General features: G+C 42.8%; 6 protein-coding genes across 8 annotated transcripts; 4 read left to right on the forward strand and 2 right to left on the reverse strand.

Moving 5' to 3' along the window:
* Positions 1 to 244: 244 nt before the first annotated feature.
* LOC108136860 (polyadenylate-binding protein-interacting protein 2) lies at positions 245 to 4,802 on the forward strand. The gene is made up of 4 exons (XM_017258299.2): positions 245 to 507; positions 2,895 to 3,046; positions 3,107 to 3,207; positions 3,274 to 4,802. Exons 2-4 carry the CDS (start codon positions 2,903 to 2,905, stop codon positions 3,401 to 3,403), a joined length of 375 nt encoding a protein of 124 aa, XP_017113788.1. The 5' UTR covers positions 245 to 507; positions 2,895 to 2,902; the 3' UTR covers positions 3,404 to 4,802.
* A 477-nt stretch (positions 4,803 to 5,279) lies between these two features.
* LOC108136956 (nuclear pore complex protein Nup58) lies at positions 5,280 to 7,027 on the forward strand. The gene is made up of 2 exons (XM_017258441.2): positions 5,280 to 6,205; positions 6,263 to 7,027. Exons 1-2 carry the CDS (start codon positions 5,396 to 5,398, stop codon positions 6,977 to 6,979), a joined length of 1,527 nt encoding a protein of 508 aa, XP_017113930.1. The 5' UTR covers positions 5,280 to 5,395; the 3' UTR covers positions 6,980 to 7,027.
* Positions 7,028 to 7,038: 11 nt separating this feature from the next.
* Positions 7,039 to 8,817, reverse strand: LOC108136957 (developmentally-regulated GTP-binding protein 2). Its single transcript, XM_017258442.2, has 4 exons — positions 8,592 to 8,817; positions 8,273 to 8,473; positions 7,534 to 8,198; positions 7,039 to 7,243 (listed from the first exon to the last, which is right to left on the reverse strand). The coding sequence occupies exons 1-4, from the start codon at positions 8,653 to 8,655 to the stop codon at positions 7,082 to 7,084; spliced, it is 1,092 nt and encodes a 363-aa protein (XP_017113931.1). The 5' UTR covers positions 8,656 to 8,817; the 3' UTR covers positions 7,039 to 7,081.
* A 1,342-nt stretch (positions 8,818 to 10,159) lies between these two features.
* Positions 10,160 to 11,874, forward strand: LOC108136677 (spaetzle-processing enzyme-like). 2 transcript variants are annotated; one of them, XM_041709355.1, is made up of 3 exons: positions 10,160 to 10,242; positions 10,691 to 11,282; positions 11,350 to 11,874. In XM_041709355.1, the coding sequence occupies exons 1-3, from the start codon at positions 10,164 to 10,166 to the stop codon at positions 11,759 to 11,761; spliced, it is 1,083 nt and encodes a 360-aa protein (XP_041565289.1). In that variant the 5' UTR covers positions 10,160 to 10,163; the 3' UTR covers positions 11,762 to 11,874. The 2 variants fall into 2 exon arrangements, with proteins under 2 accessions (XP_041565289.1, XP_041565290.1); XM_041709356.1 differs by having other exon boundaries at positions 10,166 to 10,246.
* Positions 11,875 to 12,097: 223 nt separating this feature from the next.
* LOC108136914 (spaetzle-processing enzyme) lies at positions 12,098 to 14,073 on the forward strand. The gene is made up of 3 exons (XM_017258379.2): positions 12,098 to 12,177; positions 12,443 to 12,992; positions 13,050 to 14,073. The coding sequence occupies exons 1-3, from the start codon at positions 12,111 to 12,113 to the stop codon at positions 13,459 to 13,461; spliced, it is 1,029 nt and encodes a 342-aa protein (XP_017113868.1). The 5' UTR covers positions 12,098 to 12,110; the 3' UTR covers positions 13,462 to 14,073.
* A 100-nt stretch (positions 14,074 to 14,173) lies between these two features.
* LOC108136913 lies at positions 14,174 to 21,457 on the reverse strand. 2 transcript variants are annotated; one of them, XM_017258376.2, is made up of 7 exons: positions 21,330 to 21,457; positions 21,162 to 21,274; positions 19,947 to 20,114; positions 18,870 to 19,556; positions 17,169 to 18,485; positions 16,179 to 16,797; positions 14,174 to 14,435 (listed from the first exon to the last, which is right to left on the reverse strand). In XM_017258376.2, the coding sequence occupies exons 2-7, from the start codon at positions 21,249 to 21,251 to the stop codon at positions 14,185 to 14,187; spliced, it is 3,132 nt and encodes a 1,043-aa protein (XP_017113865.1). In that variant the 5' UTR covers positions 21,252 to 21,274; positions 21,330 to 21,457; the 3' UTR covers positions 14,174 to 14,184. The 2 variants fall into 2 exon arrangements, with proteins under 2 accessions (XP_017113865.1, XP_017113866.1); XM_017258377.2 differs by lacking the exons at positions 18,870 to 19,556; positions 19,947 to 20,114; positions 21,162 to 21,274; positions 21,330 to 21,457 and adding an exon at positions 18,650 to 18,666.
* Between the last annotated feature and the right edge of the window lie 240 nt (positions 21,458 to 21,697).

Here is a 21,697-nt window from a genome sequence, read left to right on the forward strand (position 1 = left end):
ACCTTGGTTTCACCAACTTTAATGGTAAAATATTTTTGTTAATTTAACGATTTTAAGGATATTTCCGAATACTGAAGCTACTTTTGCGGCAACTCTACCTTGAAGATGTATAAACATCGATATATATAGCAAACTATCGATGGATGCATCGATAGTGCAATCGATGTTTCTCCGCTCCTGCCCTACTTGCTTTATTAATCATTTCAATTTTTTTTTCAATTCGTTTGCTTGACGTTCACGGACGTGTATCCGCACACACCACATACTCGAATAAGTTTCGCAATAGATATATCAAAATTCTTCGTGTGGATTCTTTCTGGATCGGATGCAACACTAAATTGCCTGTGTTTTCCCGCTTTTCAAACGACGCAAAATTCTCAGTGCAAGAAAAAAACGACCATTTGCAGCACAACAAATTCGCCATCGATAATAACAACAAGTCGCCCGGAGGCAGTGGCTCCAAAACATAAGGTGGAAATTCGGACAAGCTTCTCGACGCGATTGGAAGTGAGTAGATCAGATCGAAGGGATCGTTTCGGAATCGGGTTGTACGAAGTTAAATAATCACCACAACACGAATACAGGGAAAGGCGGAAGTCTGAGAACTTGGCTTCCTGGTTTTTCATTTGCCTTTTGACGCTTCCGCCAAAACACTTAACGCTCACTAAAACCGCTTCTTGACAAATCAATAAAGGCCAAGTGTCGGACCGGCCATTAACTTGGAGTCCCCGTATATGCACAATTAAAAATTGGTACCTTGTTATGATCAGTTTAATTAATTTATTTAGGACAGAATTGACCAATCAAAAAAATGTATTAAATTATATTCCATTAATACTCAAATCCAAAACAGTTATATTTTTGTACACAGATATTAAAATGAACAGCGAAAGGGTTTAAACAAACGTAGAATATATATTTCACATATCCAAATAGTTTAAAATTGTCAATTTATTCTGATTTTCTTAACAAAATAACAAGAATTTGTATTCTAAGAACTTCGATATACTAAAGAGATTATTCGTGTATTTTAAATCTTAACTGTCGAATTTTTACCGTTCGTTTTTTTCCTGTGTATATGTGCGTAAGCTAGACTCCAAGTACATGAACCCAAGGAATATTAATGTTTAAACTTTAAACACTTGTTACCTTGAGCGAAACGCGCCGTGTTGTATTATCATTGCCGCTGCTGTATTTGTTGTTTTTGGGTTGAGGGAGGTTCATTCAATCGGGCACACCAACACCAGTGTACTTGAAAACCCAAGTGTATGGTGTGGTGCGATTGTTTACCTCCTTTGTGTTTTATGCATATTCACTCGACACATGCATGAATTTCGTCGATTACGCCGCGCAAATTCATTTTAATTTTCGCAATTTTATTCAAAATATGGCAGCTTAACTTCTACGCGCAATTCGATGGACTAACTTTTGCGTGTGTGTGCGGCGCACGTACACCAACAAGGGCCAGAGTTGCCAATTAGACCTTTTGTTTGGAAGTGTTTTTGTTTTGCTGATAAAAAGCAGCTGATTTCTAAAAATAATTAAGTAAACAAGGCGTGAAAGGCAAAAAAAATTCCACTTATTGATAGCGCGATAAGATGTGCCAAAGCCAATAAAAGGAATTAGCTGATATTAAATTTTAAAATCCACAAGCTCATCAAGTAAACGAAAACCGTTAGCAAATGAAAATAGAGTGAAGAGAACATGTTAAGATATGGTCAGCTGATTTAACTAAAGAAACAAACTTACATAAAATTGTATTTAAACAAAAAAAAAAGAAAAAAAAGGTAGGTTTTAGTTTGTCCATCCAAGTGAATTTATACATCATACATAAATTTATGTTGAACTAACGTTTTAAAGTAAAGGAAAATAATTTGTATGTCTGGCAATATTGTGTAATCAGTTACTAACAGCTAAATTTCACTGTATATAATCGAAATTGTTAATTAAAATAAATCTACTTATAATAAAATTAAGCACTTGTCACGGCCAACAGATAGTTACGCCCATGAACCCACTAGTTTTGACCGATGACGATCATCGCCTTTGGCTTATTGCGTTTTTGCATAAATTCCCTCTTTTGACTTTCGTGTTTTTTCACACGTTTGACCGTTTTTCTGTGTGTTTTTAAGTGATAACGGCACTTCTATACGCCGTAAAATGCTTAAAGAGTGTTAGGTGTAATACGAGACTGATTTACCGTCATTCGGCATAAGTTTACTCTGACCTGAGTCGAAATAAGTATGCACATATACAAGTAGTGACACTTATTTTGGGGCTCTTTTCGCTCTTGCACTAAAAGCTGAGTCATTTTGTTTTCAAATTTTTGTGTGCCGCGGCCACAACGCAAAAAATAGACATCGCTCGCGCATAAACAAAAAAAAAGCGTTGCGCAAAAAGAAAAGAGAAAATGTTCGTTTATTTATATAAACAAATAGGTATTAGTGTAGGTAATATGCTTTACCTGTCTGAGTGTGATTTTTGTTTTGTTTATCTCGTGAGATTGACGGCAAACCGGTTTTTTAGAACGAAAACAACTGGTCGGCTTCTTGCCGGTTAAATACGATTATATGTTCAGGTACAGAAGAGCTTGACTAAGTCAATCCAAGCTCATTTGCTTATGAGTTTATGGCAATTGCTTATAACTTGTTGTACAAGACAAACCTACTGTAAACAGTTAAATCAAATTAAATGTTTGATTCACAGTACAATAACGGTTACATTTAAATTGCACTTTGAGTGGTTACTCTTAATGAAATTCAAATTTGCCGTCTGTTCTGAAAGCAGTTAATAAATCTGTAAAGCAATTATGTTTTTGTCATAGCTTGCTGCTTCTCTATTGGAAAAAATTAAAAAGTTCGCTAGAATAAATCCGAATGAACACTTTTTTTCAGCAAATATCATGTTGTTAAAAGTGCCATCTGTGGACTGGACGGACCAAATAATTTACGTGGTGGACGACGACGATTCGCTGTCAGACATCGACGATGAGCCAGATTTCTCCGAATACATGTGGATGGAGAACGAGGAGGAGTTTGACAAGAACGTAAGACTAAACCACCTTTATAAATATCGTAAGGTTTATTGACAACATACTTCGATTTAGGAACTCCAACGCCTGGAGGAGGAGGAGATCATGCAGGAGTGTTTTGAAGCAATGATCGAGGACGAGCTGGAAGAGCAGATCAACGAGTGGGAAAAGGCAAAGTGAGTTGTGTCATCTGACTCCGACTTATACATATGTAAAAACTAATCCATTGTCGCCCTTCGCAGAACGGACGAACAGAACACGGCACTTTCCGCACTGCCGAAAAGCGAATGTAATGTGGAAAAGTCTGTCCTGAATCCCATGGCCGATGAGTTTATTCCGCGTAGTCATATAATGGATTTTCCTGCCTCATAAAGCCTGCTCATTCTTTTCCTGCCACGGAATCACAAACCGCCCCGCCCCATAACACGTGGACCTCATACGCGAAAATCCTAAGATAAACTCAAGATCCTTTGCTAAGGCTCGACTAACAAAATCCGCTAATGAGATTGAGATTGACATCCTGACCAAGTTGAGCAGCGAGAGCATTCGGAGGAAGAAGCTCATGACTATCTACTTTCTAGATACAAGAATGCTGGAAAATAACGTTAAAGATTCGAACCAACTCCAAATGCTGGCGACCGAAATGCAAACGAATCATATTTTAAAAAACCAAAATAAAAAACACAATATCACTGCAGAAATATTAAAAAAATGTTCAAAAGAAGAAACCAACAAACAAAAAAAAAAACAACTACAAACTAAGAACAAACAAATAACAATTAACAACTATGCCACGTACATCACAGTACATTGTAATTAGAGTTAAACAAAAAATTGTTTGCCGAGGAATGCGGAGCCGGAGCCCCAGAAATTTCGAAACCAAAATGTAACCGAAAACGCAGACGCAGGCGCTTGCTGAAGCTAGTGAAAACTTTGGTATTAACGTACAAAACGAAAACAAATGACTTTTTACAAGCGACAAACTGAGTCGTGACTTCTATAAACCTAGAAGATAACAAACAAAACTAAAATTACACCTAAAATACGCCAATTTCCAGCTAAAGCAACTGTAAGCAACAAACAAGACTCGATTTGTGTTAGAAACAAAACAAGAAACGTGCAGAATTTGTAGCCGTCATGTCGTTTTATTGAAATTCTGTTCAAAGACTTTAATTGTAGTTTAAACTGTATTTAATTTAACGTCCCGCCCTCTGCCTACACTCGTTTTAAGTTGACCATTTTGTGGAATATACGTGTTTACTAGTTTTTTTTTTTGTATAATTTTGCACCATTGTTAACTCGTTGTACGTTCTACGCCCAAGTTACAAGAAGCGCTTGTTAACTTCCCTTCTGACTCTCGCAATACTTGTAATTTACAATTGTAACTTAGTGTACTAAAACGAATTGAGATACTAATGTTTAAAGCCTCTTTATACAAAAAGCATGCATAAAATACCTATGTATATTTAGCGTTAATGGAGAATACAACAGACAACAGACGATGCAATAACAAGTAGTCTGTAATTTTAAGTGGAAAAATATTTTGAAACGTTTGCCCTGAAGCAAATGCACAAGCCCCTAAATAATTTTCTGTTAACATCGTTAAATTTCGTTTCGGCATGTAGACAAAGATGAATTTCTATTTTTCAATCAGCTTAGATTTAGTGACTTAAGACAGCATTAAAAGATCTACTACATTACTTACGTTACGTGTGATATAAAGATACAAAAAAACCAAGCAAAAAAATATCAAAAATGATTTTAAAAATCTCAATAAAAAGAAGTATTATTATAGCATAAAAAGGTTGAGTTTTGATATAATTTTAATTAAGAGTAAGTCTGGGGGTAATATAAATAAATAAATAGAAAATTCTTGTTAATTATCAAATTTAATTAATCATTAATCGATTTAGCAAAGTCAACAGGTGAACCATCTTTGTTTATGTTTTGATGAGCCACAGCTGTTCAGATCAGCTGAAATCGCAAAAGCGAACCCGGAGCTTAACATTTTTCAAAAATCCCAACGGTTTTTTCAGGGATGGACTGCGTGGACAGAGGTTAGCACCGCAGCAACATCGGCTAACTACCGCATAAATTAGTCCGTCAAATTTTTAACGACGGACGAAAGGGGCTATAAGCTTGAAATGATCATATATTTTGTATCGAATATTTTACAAAAATATGTAGATAAAAATATAACTACATATCGCTATCGAGAAATATCGATATATATTTTTCACATCCCTATTCTTATGCAGATGCGGCCGCACATTAAAAACAGAATTTAATTTTGCAATTTGTCTTAATAAAGTGTATTAAATTGTTGTAAATTGTTGTGAAAATCTATAAAGGGCCTCTCCCAAGATGTTTACACCCAACGCGAACGCCCCCATTGGAGGCGCAACTGCAGCTCCTGGCGCCTTTGCTTTTGGCGCGCGACCGGCGACAACCACTGCTCCGCCTCCCTCCTTTGGAGCGGCCACCTCCACTACGTCCTTTGGTGGCGGCACCTTGTTTGCGGCTCCTGTGGCCGCGCCTGCTTTTGGAGCGCCAGCTGCCGCGCCTGCTTTTGGAGCGCCAGCTGCCGCGCCCGCCTTTGGAGGAACCGCAGGTGCAGCGCCTGCTTTTGGAACAGCTGCCTCCGCTGCGCCAGCTTTTGGAGCAGCTCCTTCTGCTACGCCTGCTTTTGGAGCACCGGCTGCCACTCCAGCCTTTGGCGCACCAGCTTCCTCGCAAGCGCCGGCCTTTGGAGCACCTGCGGCCGCCGTGGGCACTGTGGCCCCCACGTTCTCCTTTGGCACTCCAGCCACTAGTGCTCCGACCACAGCGCCGCCCGCTTTTGGATTTGGAGCCACAGCCACGACTGCTGCAGCTGCGATGCCAGCATCTCTGGGCTCCGGCATTGGATCCTTCGCCTTTGCCAAGCCCCAGGCCACAACGGCGGCCAGTTTGAACTTCAGTACCACCACGACGACGGCTACGGCGCAGCCCTTCAATACGGGTCTTAAACTGGGAACCACCAACACGGTGACGGCCCTCGGAGGAGGCGGAATCTTTGGCAAGCCAGCGGGGCAGGGAGCCGCCCCGCCAGCCTCGACTTTTGTGGGTCTGGGCGGGATTGATGTGAGTGCCACGCAGCCCAAGTTGGGCGATAACAAGCAGGATGGTATTAAGGTGAGTTCACGGCAATTGCATTCTAGAGTCGAATAAAAAGGTATCTGTTCCCTCCAGATCAAGGAGACCCAAGTGCCCGACGAGATAGTCAAAACAGTGGATGCCTTGAAAGCGTACATCAAGCAGCAAAAGACCATATCCTCGGACATTGGCAGGACTTCCACGTCCAAGTTCACCAATGTGAGCCACGAGATCGCCAACTTGAAGTGGGCACTGCAGAACATGGCCAACTCAGTGGAGGGCAACAACCAGCAGATTCGGCTGATGCGCCAGGAGACGGCCAAGGCGATTCAGTCGCTGGAGATGGCCCAGCGAACACAGGACACGCCCGCTGGTCTGCAGTTCGAGCACAGTGCTCCCTTTCAGTACTTCCAGTGCCTGGTGGCCAAGTACGAGCAGGATTTGATTGCCTTTCGCCAGCAGATTGCCCTGACCGAACGCCACATGCACGCGCTGTCCAATCCGCAGAGTATTTCGCCGGAGGATCTTAAACGTGGCTTCCGCCAGCTGAACGAAAGCTTCATCTCGCTGGCAGGCCGACTGCACGAGTTGCACCAGCGGGTGGAGGAGCAGAAGGAGCACTATCTGAACCTAAGGCGCTATCGCCTGCGGGACGCCACCAACGTTTTCGAGCGGATCGACAATCCTCCGCTGCCTTCGGTGGAGCCCCAGAGGATAAGCAGCGGTCCAACGCCCTTCTCCAACATCTCGGCTTTTATGAACAAGTCCTATGCGGCGGCGGCCAGTTCCGCCAGCAATGCGGCAGCCAAGTGAGATGGAATCATTATCAAGCTTGAATAAATCATTATTTACAGGACAGTACAGACATTCGGTTTTAGTTTTAGCATAGAATATATATTTCATCTGCAACAATCTTCACTTCTTTACCACCTGGATGACGTCCTCGTCGGCCATCACGTGGGCGATTCCGACGCGCTGCGGCGAGTATTTCGTGGAGGTGCCCCAAACCAGTGCGTACTTGAACTGGGCCGCCAACGTGCGATGGATGGCGTGGCACACGTGCTCCACACTGACGCCCTGAGAGAAAAAGGAAGTCATATATTAGATGGGTTTTTGCAGGATATCGGGCTAGTTTCGGGAACCGAATATCGAAATACTCTTCAAAAGATTTGTTTAAGTGAAATGTTAGAATTGGAATTTTGGAATGAGCACTAGCGTATGAGCAAAAATGCAATTATCTTGCTTATCTCAGAATTGGACATTTCTTAAGACGAATTTTAAGGGTCTCTGGGGTTTGATTTAAATTGTAACGACTTGTTTCAAGGTAACATTGAAAATTGTGCAAACTGCCAAGTTGGTTTTCTTGCCTTTCTCAGAATCAGGCCGTCGTCAAAGTCCGGCGGAGCACCCGGTTTCTTTGTGTAGACCCTGATCAGCTGCAGCGCCTCCCAGAGCGCCTCCAGCATATAGTCCAGATTGAGTTTCATGTTGCAGCTGACCACAATCGAGTTCGGCTGGCGCGCCAGGCGGTCCACCTCCTCGATGGAGATCTGATCGATCTTGTTGTAGACGTACAGACAGGGCAGATACACTCGGTTGGCGGTGACCACGTCGATGAACTCGTCCTCGGTGCAGTCCTCGCGGAACAGCACTTCGGCGTTGAAGATCTTGAAGGAGTGCAGGATGGTCTGGACCATTTTCTCGTTGCAACGAGTCAGCGCACAGGTGGCATTGAAGCTCAGGCCGCCGCCCTTCTTCTGCTTGAAGTAGATGTTGGGCTTGCGCTTGTTCAGCCTGATGCCCACGCACTCCAGTTCCCGCTCGAGCAGCTCCCGATGGACATTTGGCTTGGTGGCATCGAGCATCATCAGTACCAGGTCGGCGGTACGGGCCACGGCGATGACCTGGCGACCACGCCCCTTGCCCTGGGCGGCGCCCTCGATGATTCCGGGCAGATCCAGCAGTTGAATGTTGGCACCCTGATACTCGATGACGCCCGGAATGCAGGTTAAAGTGGTGAACTCATAGTTTGCTGCCAGGATGAAGGTATGGACATTGGGTTAGGGATTATAGCGGGAGGCTTAACTCATCCACTCATCCACTCACCCGCCTCCGATTCCGTTTTGGTCAGGGTGGACAACATGGTGGACTTGCCCACGGAGGGAAAGCCGATGAGAGCCACCCGCGCATCTCCGCTCTTGAGCACATCGAATCCGTCGCCCTTTTCGCCCTTTTTGGATGGTTCCAGCAGCTGGGTGCGGTACTTGGCCAACTTTGCCTTCAGCAGGCCCAAATGGTACTCGGTGGCTGGGGAAATGGTTAAAAACACACCGAATTAGACGGTAGTCGGCAAATCCTAACCTAAATTCCGATGGCCAGCGCGGCGATTCTCGGTGTCAAGTTATTTTCTGATATGTTCGCAAACCTTTGTTCTTCTGTGTACGCGCGATCTCGCGCTCAATCTCCGCAATCTTCTCAAGGATGCCCATGCTGTTGGATTGTGTGATTTAAGGGCCGGACATGCAAAAATTAAAATAAAACAAAAGTTAGCTTTTATTTATTGACCCGCTGCGCGTCGCCCGGGTGTCTGCAGCCCTGATCAGCTGTTTCTGCAGTCAAGATAGCGGGACGACGTAGCCCAGGGAACGCTGAATCGGATCACTGGGCTTTCTTTCTGTTCCAATTGGAAAATTAAAGAAGATGTTTTCAAACTTTACAAGACAAATATTTAATGACAACACATCATTTTAATATTATATTAAACTGACTTACCTGGCTTAGCCTTACATATGTGCCTCCGAACTTATATAAACTAATTCATATTTTTTAAGTCAGTAGTTTCCTCAGAGAAGTCATTATTTAAGACACCGCTATGCAAAATTAGCACAATTGTTTTGTAAATGCACAAGCTTAAATCAAATTCATTTTTTTTTTTTTTTGATGGCTGAGTTAAGTTAAACTGCCTTGAGGCAGTTTTGAGAACCCCTGATTAAAAAAAATAGGTTTCTGTATCCCATCTAGTTTGATATAAAAGAATAAACAATAAACAATAATAGAATATTTTTAATATAAACAATATATTTTCTTCGCGCTGCAGGTGTATATAAGCTTCAGCTTACCGAAATAGGCTTTCTTTAAAGTTTTGTATCAACATTAAGTTCTCAGATCTTGAAAACTAGGAAAGATGTGGAGTATTGGCATAGATCAAGTTGCATACATATCAAAATGATAAATAACGAGATAACGTAATGCTGTTTTGTAATTTAAATATATCTTAAAATTAATAATTGTTGCTTTCTTAACTCTTATTTTTGAGAAGGGAGCATATGACTCTGGTCAGCATTATCTGCTGCTATCGACGATTTTTGGCCATGACAAATGTCATCGCAATGCATTGATATGGGTGATTAATCACAATCTCAGTTATTCATTCTTCTACTGTGATAAATTGTTTTTCGTACTACTTAACTTTCATATATATATATATATGTTTAAATATTTTTCAAACAAAAAAGTATGAACATTTTTGGATCTACAGTTCAAGTAAGAAAAAATGTATTGTTATGTATTTCTTTACATCGATTTGACTTAATTATTGAATGTGTTTATAATCGACACTTTCCAACTAATTTAAATTAACTTTTATTAATGTAAACAAGATATAAATGCAATAAAAATACCGTAATACTATTGTATCTGGCTCTATTACCATTGACCAGAATTAAACGTGTGAAAATACTGCAGGTCTATATATACATATGTAAATACAAACTGCAGGGGCTCACCAAATAAATAGCGAATTTTTTACACAATAATATTTGCATAAGAAAAATTACTGACTAATATTAATAGCCGACTTCTTGTCAGCTGATTATTCAGAAATTTAAATGTTTTTGTGCTTTGATTTTTACAAAATTCCATGCATTCAACCCACTCATGCTCAAAGGCTAATGCTCATGCTAAGAAACAGTATTATATCAAGCGTTGACTGGAGAACATGTTTTTAAAAACAAAAGCGTTTATTTTGATCCCGAAGCTGGCTTTTCTGCTGGTACTTTTAGCTGAATCTATTGAAAGTGTGTAAGAATTGTTTACTTAATCGTGCGCAATCATTGTGTTTTTTTGGCATACTTCAAAAAATGTGATTTACAAAGCTAACAATATAGAAACCAAACGTCGGCAAGTTGAAGTTTACGAGAGATATTTTATTGCGTAAGGGAGTTTTGGACAGTTTAGTTCAGATAGTTTTAGAACTGAAAGACTAGTTCGTTTTTGCTTGTCATCAGAGGGAAAAAAATGTTATACAGAGTACCAAAAAATATTATTAAAAAAAAACTTCATTGTTTTTAAACATGTACAAATTTACTTGGGGATGATGCCATTGACTATATTTTTACACAAAAAAAAAACGTATTATACAGCAATACCTATATAAAACGATAATAAAAAAGCTTTTAGATCTATAAGCATTGCGAAAAGTTTGGCTTATGTTTTGTAATAAAATCCCATCAATATAATTTTCAGATTGTCAACCGGACGAGCAATGTGTCCAGCTGGTTCGTTGCCACCATTTGGTAAAGATTGTCCAGCTCAAGGACAAAACCTCGGTCCAAAAGAAAATGCTTGAGCAAAGAAAGTGTGGACAACACAAATCCTCATTTTACTGCTGTCCCGAACCGGGAAATAAGCTACCAAATAATAGGATCTGCGGTCAAAGTCCACCCGTTTACCGAATTACGCGTGGAAAGGAGGTGGAGCTTAATTCGCTGCCATGGATGGTTATGCTTTTATATCGAAACACCAAAACTTGGTATGCGCCGCTGGTTCCCGCTTGTGGGGGCTCCTTGATCAACAACCGCTACGTCCTGACCGCAGTCCACTGTCTGATAAAAGGAGCGAGAATGCCGGCGGACTTAGAATTCAAAAGGGTGCGCCTGGGCGAGCATAACACCACCTCCGATATCGACTGCGAGGATCGGGGCAACGGCCTAAAGAAGCACTGTGCTCCCCGTCCGCTGGAAATCGACGTGGAGAAGTATATTTTGCATCCGGGCTACAACGAAAGCGATGTATTTCATTCCGACATCGCCCTGCTGAGACTGGAAATACCAGTACGGTGAGTAATGGTCTCCTGACCCAACGAAAAGCTTTCCATCCTGATCGAAATTTCTCTGCAACGTTAGCTTCACGCCAGAAATCAGACCAATTTGTCTGCCGTTCCGCCGCTTTTCCCTTAGGAAATCCAAATTAAAAGTAGCCGGCTGGGGTCAAACGGAAACCGGAAAAGCCAGTCCCGTGTTGCTACAAACCACCGTTGTTAAACAAAATGCAAATGTTTGCAAAAAGCCATATTCCCACTTGCAATTTACATCTTCGATACAAATATGTGCTGGGTCACGGTATGGATATGACACCTGTAATGGTGATTCCGGCGGACCACTGATGGCCACCCATGGTCGGGGCTTCGATGAATTCGAAGTTGTTGTCGGAATCACCTCTTATGGAGGTCAACAATGCGGAACGAAAGAATTTCCTTCGGTATTCACGAAAGTTAAAGCATTTACAGAATGGATCAAGAGTAATCTGGAGGCTTAGAAGCTTAGAAATATAACTTGGTTAATAATTAAATCATACATCCTCGAATTACAAAGACACTTGTAAGTTATTTAAAACGTTATTTTTCGGAAAAGTCAAGACAGAAACGGTTGTATCAGCTACATATATAAATTTATATATAACAATTAAATGTAATTCTTTTTAAAATGTATATATAAATGTTTGTATTTCCCTCAAATATTTATTTCAGTTTTGGGATAAAGCACCGATTTTTGTTCTCAACTCATAAGCTCTGCTGAAAGGCGGTTATGAAAGCGATAATAATTTATCGTCAGGGGTTTGGTGGTATTAAAAAAATCAGTCTTTTTGCAAACGTTGACTGCTCAACATGTTCGTTAAATTGTGTATCTTGCTTGTGATCCATGCTTTTCTTGCGGCTCGTTCAGCGGAGTCTGGTAATTAATTAATTAATTAATGATATATTTGCATTTGATTCATTTTCTTGAGACTTGAATAAATGTAATTTAAACGTGGGGTGCTTACAGATATATACTTTAGATTTGATTTTGTTCATTTAAGTTATAGAAAACACGCTGAGTCACGCTGGTCTTGATACCCTCTTATTTAACTCCATAGCCAAATTTTTCTTAAGAAACTCCTTTTTCACATGCATTTGTTTTGTATAAGTCGGCACTTAAAATTTCCTGATGCGTTTTTTAGACTGTCAACCCGATGAGAGAAGCACAAGTTTGGAATTCTGCCCGCACTTGTACAATACTCGCATGTTCGCGGACAGAGGACAGGCGGCATACAACATCGACAAAGGGAGGATTTGCTGCCCAATGCCGGGAAACGAGCTGCCGAATACAGAGATTTGCGGACAAAGTGAAGCCGTGGTGCGAATCATGGGTGGCAGTGAGGCGACTCCCAACGGCTATCCTTGGATGGCTATGCTTCTATACCAGAATCTATCGTCCTGGGAAATAAATTCGTTTTGCGCGGGCTCCCTGATCAACAATCGCTATGTTCTGACCGCAGCCCACTGTGTGTACAACATGCCAAGCGAATTGATCCTCAAGAGCGTCCGACTGGGCGAGCATGACACTACCAGCAATCCCGATTGCACATTCCACGGAGCACGGAGGTTCTGTGCTTCCCCCCATGAGGAAGTCGAAGTGGAGAACATTGTTGTGCACGAGAAATATCACATGGGCGGCACGAGAATAAACCAAAACGACATCGCTCTGCTGCGCCTCCGGATGCCAGTGCGGTGAGTAACCATTTTCCCAACACAATGATAAGACTTAGGTTTATCCAATTACTCCAGCTATTCGCGGGGAATAAGACCGATTTGTGTTCGGGGACCCCATAACTTCCGGACCAACTATGGCTTTCGAATAGCCGGCTGGGGAAAGACGGAAACTGGAAGACACAGTCCAGTATTGTTAAGCGGCATCATTGGGAAAAGGCACTTGGATAGGTGCTCAGAGAAGTCTCCAGATCTAAATTTCGATATATATTCCCAAATATGTGCCGGCGGCCTGGATGGGAATGACACCTGTGTGGGCGACTCTGGCAGTCCACTGATGGCCACCATGGGACAGGGCCTCAACGAATATGTATATCTGGCCGGCATCACATCAAATGGACCACCAATTTGCGGAATGATTGGTTGGCCAGCCGTTTACACAAAAACTTCGGCGTTTATCGAATGGATACAGAACAATATTAGGCCTTGAAAGCTCAAAAAAACAAAAATTTCATTTTATCTGCTTAAAGAGTTTGCTTGATTTTACAGAGATAAAACAATGGAATATTATAAAAATGTAATATTTAAATCATAATTTTAAATACAATGCATATTAAATTCCACGATTTAATATTAGGTACTTTAATTAATGATGGAAACATTACATTTATAGTAATTCCATTTGGTTTAAATACATTTTTTATAATCTAAATATGGTTTAAATTTAAATTACATTTGCAGATACTAAATTCAATTTCAAAAATAGTTAAAAGAAAAACTTTTAAAGATTTTTTCAAAATATTTGGATTTACTACGTTTTTTTCTTACCAGTGTACAAAACGGTATTTTTTTGCAGAATTAAACACAACTTAAAAGTTTTCCAACGAACTATAAGTTTGATTTTAAGCCTTTTAACGCTACGATTTCTCGCCACTAGTTCTTTAGAATTAAAACCCAGCAGCGTTTTAAATTGGATTAGTTTTATTTGTCAAAAGAACTCGTAAAATATACACAAATACACGCAGGTCAATACTGTTACGATTACAAGAAACCCCACAACACGCAAATGACGATAAATTACAATAGTGACTGTTGACAGAGACATCGAGAGAAAGAGATTGGCCGGGGCGGGAAGTTCCAGCGACGGTGGCCAAAAGGACCCAATCCTGCACTGCGACTTCCTCCGCCGCCAGCGGCGATTAGCGATTAGCGATTAGTGGTTGGCATAGAAGCCATGACCCGAGTTCCCCATGAACTCCGTCCAGCGCTGCGAGTCCACGGGATCCAGCTCCGAGCAGACCTCACCAGGCCGCAGGGAGCGGCAGGTGCACGTGATCCCGATGCGGGTCACCACCAGCTGCGACTCGAACTTGGGCAGGGCGGGCTCCGCGTCCACCAGGCGCTCGCTGAGGCACTGCTTCAGGAACTGTTTGCGCAACACGCGCAGGTTGTCAATGGTGTAGCCTGCAAATGGAAAACATTTGGTTATTACAGTGAGTTAAGGAAAATTGAACGAGTAAACAAATTTTATACATGAAAAAAATTAAATATTAAATTATTGTTGTGAAATTGCCAATACTAACTTAATAAATTTGTTTATCAAAAAGTGAAATTAATTACAGTATGGATTTAAAGTAAGAATCATTCTTTTTTTCTAATTAAAAAACATTACATTTAAAAAAAACCAAATAAAAATGTAAGAATCATCCTTATTTTCTAATTAAAAAACATTACGTTAGAAAACAACCAAATAAAAAAGTAAGAATCATCATTATTTTCTAATTACAAAACATTACATTAGAAAACAAGAAAGAAAGCAAACTTCGGCAAGCCGAAGTTCATATACCCTTGCAGCTATTGCAAGAATTAAACATTTTTGAAAACATTAAAATTATAATTTACTTGCGTATAAGTTTAAAAACATTGAAGCTATGATGATTTGCAGCTCAATTATTTGATAGTTATTTTATATATTTTTATTGTTCCTATGGGAGCTATATGATATAGTCGTCCGACTTTGATGAAACTTAAACCGTAAATTGGAAATATTTAACCATTACTAAATGTCGAAGAACTAAACAAAAAATTAAAAAACAGAAAAGTTATAATTTTTTTCATTTATTTCTCCGATTGTTCCTATGGGAGCTATATGATATAGTCGTCCGACTTTGATGAAATTTAAACCGTAAATCGAAAATATTTAACCATTACTAAATGTCGAAGAATTAAACAAAAAATTAAAAAACAGAAAAGTTATAATTTTTTTTCATTTATTTTTCCGATTGTTCCTATGGGGGCTATATGCTATAGTCGTCCGATTTTGATGAAATTTTTACCATAATTCTGAAATATTTAACCATTGCTTTATGTCGAAGAACAAAACAAAAAATTAAAAAACAGCAAAGTTATAATTTTTTTTCAATTATTTTTCCGATTGTTCCTATGGGGGCTATATGCTATAGTCGTCCGATTTTGATGAAATTTAAACCATAATTCTGAAATATATAACTATTGCTATATGTCGAAGAACTAAACAAAAAATTAAAAAACAGCAAAGTTATAATTTTTTTTCATTTATTTTTCCGATTGTTCCTATGGGAGCTATATGCTATAGTCGTCCGATCCGGCTCGTTCCGACTTATATACTACCTGCAATAGAAAGACAACTTTTGGGAAAGTTTCATGCAGATAGCTTTAAAACTGAGAGACTAGTTTGCATATAAACGGACGGACAGACGGACAGACGGACGGACAGACGGACGGACAGACGGACAGACGGACATGGCTAGATCGACTCGCCTAGTGATGCTGATCAAGAATATATATACTTTATAGGGTCGGAGATGTCTCCTTCACTGCGTTGCAAACTTCTGACTGAAATTATAATACCCTCTGCAAGGGTATAAAAACCAAATAAAAATGCATCTTAAAGCAATGTGCCAAACAAATACCAGTTTTCGAAGTTATAAAGTTATTAATTTAAAATTAAAAAAAAAAAAATTGCCATCTAACATTAGATAGGCCATAAATCAAACCCCGATCTATAAATATATATTTTTTCATTTCATTTTCTTTTTAACAAATTACCTTTTACCCATGAATATCAATTTTAAATCTAGTTCTTATGGATGTGAGCCATGATTATCTTATCATATAAACTATACTTTTAATATAACTTTAAATAGTTAAATTATTCAAGTTACTCACTCTTATAGGCGCTGATCTTCTCCTCGACGCAGCTGAGATCCTGGGGCGAGAAGAGTGGTGGATAGGCCTCCGATTCGCGGATGTTGAGAACGAAGGCGAAATCCAGCGAGGAGCTGGCGTTTCCCAGCGCCTTGAGCAGGACACCGGTGGACGAGATGGAAGCCAAGTACCAGTCTGCGCCAGCGGATTCCTCTGCCCCAGCGGAATCCTCGCCAGCGGCAGTCGTGGTTCCGGAAGCACTTTCGCGTCTTTTGCGACGCCTCCTCTGCTTTTTGTTGGCATCCTGGGCCTGGGCATCGGCAGCTTGTTCCCGCGCCTCGTTGTCCAGCTCCAGATCCCACAGGCTCAGCGGTGACTGCGCGGACATCGGCTGTCCGGTGGTGCTGGGCGTCCTTTGGGTGGTGGTGGTGGTGCTGGTGCTGGTGGTGGTGGCGGCCTCGATGAACCCGCTGCGCACATCCCGACTGCCGGCACTGGGGTACTTGGACCGCAGGTGGATGGGCCGGTCACTCTGCTCCAGAAGCGGAGGCACTTCGTCGTTGTACACCAACTCGTACTCCTCCGGCAGGCGCAGCGGATTCGCATTCTCCGGCGACAGCGGCAGGTTGTCATAGTCCTTCTGCGGAGAGAAGCGAGTCTTTAGTGGATAGCATAGTATTGGAAAAAAGCCTTAGAAACTATAGAAAAATAAAAAATATAGTCAGGCAGAAAATAAATGAATAGATTTACACGTTAAAATTATTTTAAATTCGAAAAAGGCTTTAAGAAAATATTTAAAAATTGTACAACTAGGAATTCTAAATCTCATTTTCATTCACTTTGACTTAAATTCATTTTTTTTATAAATTGGCATTTTGACGTACAAACTTAGTTTATAATATTTTGTTAATGTCTTCCCTGTCAGGGTTAGCCATTTTTTCGTTCTATATATTTTACTTTTGGTTTATCGAACTAATAAAGCGGTTTTAATATAAAAAGTAAGCCACTTACAAACTCCTTGAAGGCCTCCTTGGGGTAACCACCACCCATTCCGAAGCCGGGCAGTTCGTTCTCTGCTCCCTGGGGCAGCAGCTCCTGCAGTTGCTGCTCCATCAGCGGATTGTGTCGGTGGTGGGGTTTTGGACGCCTGCCCGGCTTCTCTGTGCCGCTACTGGTAGCGGTACCAATCCCAGTACCCATCCCCGCTACGGCGGCCACCTGGCGCAGCAGTTGCTCACGATTCCCGGCCAGCAGTTTCTTGAGCAGCTTGGGATGCTTCAGGGGGGATTTCTTGCCGGCGGCCGCCGGTCGTTGTGTGCGATTCAGCTGGACCTCCAGGTCATCGGTGCTGAATAGCACCGCTCCCGGCGGCTCTATGTGCCTGGCAATCCCGTAGAGCTTGAGCACCGTGGACTCGTTGTAGCGCAGACGACAAGTATCCGCCCTGGCCTGGAGTATGATGTCGCTGTCGGGCACGAATTCGTAGGCATCCCGGGCATCTGGACGATTGCGGCACTGCAGCTGCCAGTGCAGGAAGAAGTCGCCGCCGAAGCTCTGCGAGATGGAGACGCCGCCGAGCAGGCTATTCGCCCCACCCGCATCCGTCATCATGGCGTTCAGCAGGGGCTGTCCGGTTCTGCCACTCAGGATGGTGGTCTGCGAGTAGTAGTACACCGGGAAGCCCGGTCCCGTGTTGTACTTCACCATGAAGTCCGTGACATTGTCGTGGTCGAAGAGCCCGGGCACAATGGCACTGACGCACTCGCTGGCCGGGAAGGTGTAGTTCCACACCATCGAGTAGTTGGCTCCGTCGAAGGCGAGGACGCTCCGGTTGAAGGCGGCCACCACCACATCCGAGATGCCATCGCCATTGAGGTCGGTGAGTACGGCTGGCACCATGATCCCCGATCCCTGCTGTCGGTGGAGCGGCGTGAAGTGCTTCTCGCTGGTGTGCGCCATCAGAGAGTGCAGTCGCAGGGAGTAAACGCCACCCGGTGTGTTCTGACCCCCGGTGACGATGAGCAGGAGCTCCGTTCCATCCGCTTGCGTGAGCAGCTGGATCGGCACGAACATCTCCTCGCGGTACGGCGTCGGAATACTCCGGATCACCTTGCCCGTCTTCCCCGAGATCAGCTTTATGTGCCCCGCCTTGGACTCCTCGCGCTCCTCCAGATGGGCGGCTATTATCTCCGGCACCGAATCTCCGTCCAGATCGCGGAGCACATTGATCGTGTACAGGTCCATCACGATGGGTGAGTTAGTCTCCACTTCTAGTTCCCGGAAGCGCCAGATTACGGAGCCAGTGCGGCCATTTATGGCGTAGATCATCTGTAAGTAAGAAAAACAATTAGGGATTATAATTGTGCCACCTACGTTTTGGATTGTTGTATAATTCTTTTGAGTTATCTAAAACTAAACAATCTAGGACTTGGCAAGCAGATTCTAGTCATGTGCTAGACGCCAGTAATTGGGAGGTATTTGTTTTTTCACACATTAACAATTTCTCAAAACAAACAATTATTTTAGAGCTTATTTACACTCATTTGTCGTAATCAAATATAACTAGTGACGTCAATGATAAGCTTTCGTTCCCGTTTCACAACAGATGTCGCTTTCGACTAGTTACGAATTTCAATTAGAATTGCTGGCGCCATCTGTTTTTAATTGCTTGTTTTGAATAACAGAGTATGTAATTCTAGAGATCCAACTTACCCCCAGTCTGCCAGCGGCCACACAGTCTGTTCCTCCATCACCGTCCACATCCGCGCTGCAGTGCAGCGAGAAGACATTGGCCACGCTCCACGACTGCCACAGGATGGATCCATCAATGCCGTTGAGGGCCACCACTCCGCCCTCGCAGGGCACCTCCTCGCCCTGTTGGGCGGACTGGCAGCGCGGCAGGGGAATGCCCTCGTAGTGGATGTTGTCGTCGACGCCATAACCGAAGACCACGTCCTGGATGCCGTCGCCATTGAGATCGGCCGCTCGAACGGGACTCTCGCTGTTCATCCGGGCCAAGCTGCGGCTCCAGCGCTTCTGGACGCTGATTTGGGTGCAGGGCACGAACTCGCTGCCCAGGGAGCTGCCGTAGGCAATGCGCGAGGAGCCGCCAGCGGAGAGGCCCACCAGCTGAGCGGGATCGGGGCGCCACCAGTGGCGGATGCGCTGCAGGGGCAGCGGGAAGAGCGTCAGCATGAGGGCCGCCAGGCTGAGCAGGGCGCAAAGGACCGTCAGGGCGGCCAGGGCGTAGCAGAAGGGCTCGCAGCAGCGGCAGCAGCGCCTCCTCCTGTGCTGCTTCATAATGGGAGCCGACCCCGATCCCGATCCGGCGCCGGCCCCAGGACTGTGCTTGCGACGCGGCGCCATCAGGGGCCGCTTCAGACCCTGCTCCTCGCTGCGCTGTGGGTGAAAAGTGGAAAAGGGTTAGTCCGTTTCAGGAGACAATCAACTAGGATCAACTACAATGCCTTTATAAATTCGAACGGGTTTGCTCTTTACATAAATATTTTTTTTTTAAAAGATAACAATACCGAAGTTGGCATATGGCAGCCAATATTTTATCCAGCTTTGAGCAGAATTTAAAACAAGAACTCTTTTTCACCGAAAAAAACATTTTGAATTGAAAAAAACTTTATAGAGTCAACGTAATTGAACACAAAATTTCTTTATCTGTACACATGAATGTTGGGACGAAGTCCATCCACTTTTTGATTATCCCTTCTAACGAATAATTTTATTTCACTTTCAGATCGAACATCTCTTTTTGATTTTCGATGTACGGATACTTACCTTCGCTGACCTGGCATCTTTGATGAACACCTCGTCCTCGACATCGTCGCTGGCATCCTCATCGATGGAGGAGTCCCGTATGGCAATTCGCTTGGAGGGCACATATGGTCGCAGTTTGATCATCTTTCGGTTCGATTCCGCTGGTGCGGATGCACCACCAAGCTGCGCCTGCAAGAAAGCCTCTGTTTTAGCCGCTCGAAGGATGCGCTGCGGATCCTTTAGCGCATTCTGTGGCTCCTGTTCTTCCGTGCAACTCCAATTGCAGCGATGCGCGTCCGGCGATTGTGTAAAAATCAATAGCGACGTCACGGCTTCGCGCTCAGCTGTCTGCGATTGCGGAGCATGCGCCCTGGTGGCTCGCCACTGCCACCACCAGAACCACCACCCACTGGGGCAAAGGCCACGTGTTGGCCAGCGGCTACAGGTTTGTTTGTCAACAATGTGGCAGCCCACCTGGCTCTCTCACTCTCTCTCTATCCTTGGCTCTCTCCTGCGGCATTTGTTGCTGGATGGACCCACCACCCCATAGCCACCCACCACCTCAAAGCCACCCACGCATCCACCCCCATTCCAAAACTCCCTGATTAGCTCCTCCCTAGCGGTTCAATGTCCTCGCTTTGAGGCTTTTCATGAATGAAGTGGGTGGAGTTGAAATATGTGGATGGTGGGTGGTGGGTGGCGCAGCGGGAGTTCCATTCACCAAACTTCCGCATACTGCCAATGTGGGTCAAATCTTATGTGCCACTGTGTGTGGTTTCTCCGCTCGCCCAAGCTAGCGATTAATGTTTAATGGGAATTTGTCTGCCTTTCATTGGCAGGAAGTGAATTGAAAATGATAATTCAGGCATATATATCACCGTTCGATTATCGCTAATTTTGTGGTGGTAGATCGAAACTCTATAAGTGCAACACATTTTTAATGAGGGCTTTAATTACAAAACTAATGAATGACAAACTACACTACACTACAATTTAAAGACCTTAACAATATCTGGTATTACTTTTGAAACAAATTAGCTAATCTAAGGATAAAACTACGTAATGGATAATACGTATTAATGGATAAACTTCTTAAAAACTAATAAATATCTTATTTATTTTAGCTTTTTGGATATAGAGTTTGGTAATCACTTCTTCAGTTTTATAATCGCGAAGTTTTTAAATCAAGCGTACTGTGTTACCATTAAAACTAATAATGTCAATCAGTTAAATTACCTCTATAACGACAATAGAATTATCTCCGAGTTCCGTTGGTAGACCAACATTGCGATTGATTTTGGCCAATACAATCCAACTGACGCTCATCTAGAATGGTTGCCTCTTTGTTCCTGCAAAAAAAGTAAATTAAGGTAATTCCCGGACCAGGCTTAATTACTTTTTAACCTTGGCTCTTTTGACGTCACAGCTTTTCCTTGCCTTGCGAAATCCATTCGACTAAACAAGATTCCGTTTCTGTATCTATTTATCTCATAATTTATTTTACAAAATTTTCTATGACGTAGAGGCGCTTGTCAAAAGCCAAACACACAAGTGAAAAGTTGCCTAGTTTTTCCCCCCAACCGAAGTATTCAAATCGCAAGTGCGCCAAAACCTTTTGCGAATCTGCCATAGCCACCGCCCTGGTGCTGCCCTCAGCATAAACTTAAGAGCACCACTTAGAGGGGCTGGGATGGGGGCTCTGGCGGGGAACGGGAGCACTCAGTGCGGGTCCAAGCTCGACTGCATTCGAATAAACTATAGAAAAATCAGCG

This window comes from Drosophila elegans, unplaced genomic scaffold (genome assembly GCF_018152505.1).
Source record: "Drosophila elegans isolate 14027-0461.03 unplaced genomic scaffold, ASM1815250v1 contig_476, whole genome shotgun sequence".
Classification (NCBI taxonomy): domain Eukaryota; kingdom Metazoa; phylum Arthropoda; class Insecta; order Diptera; family Drosophilidae; genus Drosophila; species Drosophila elegans.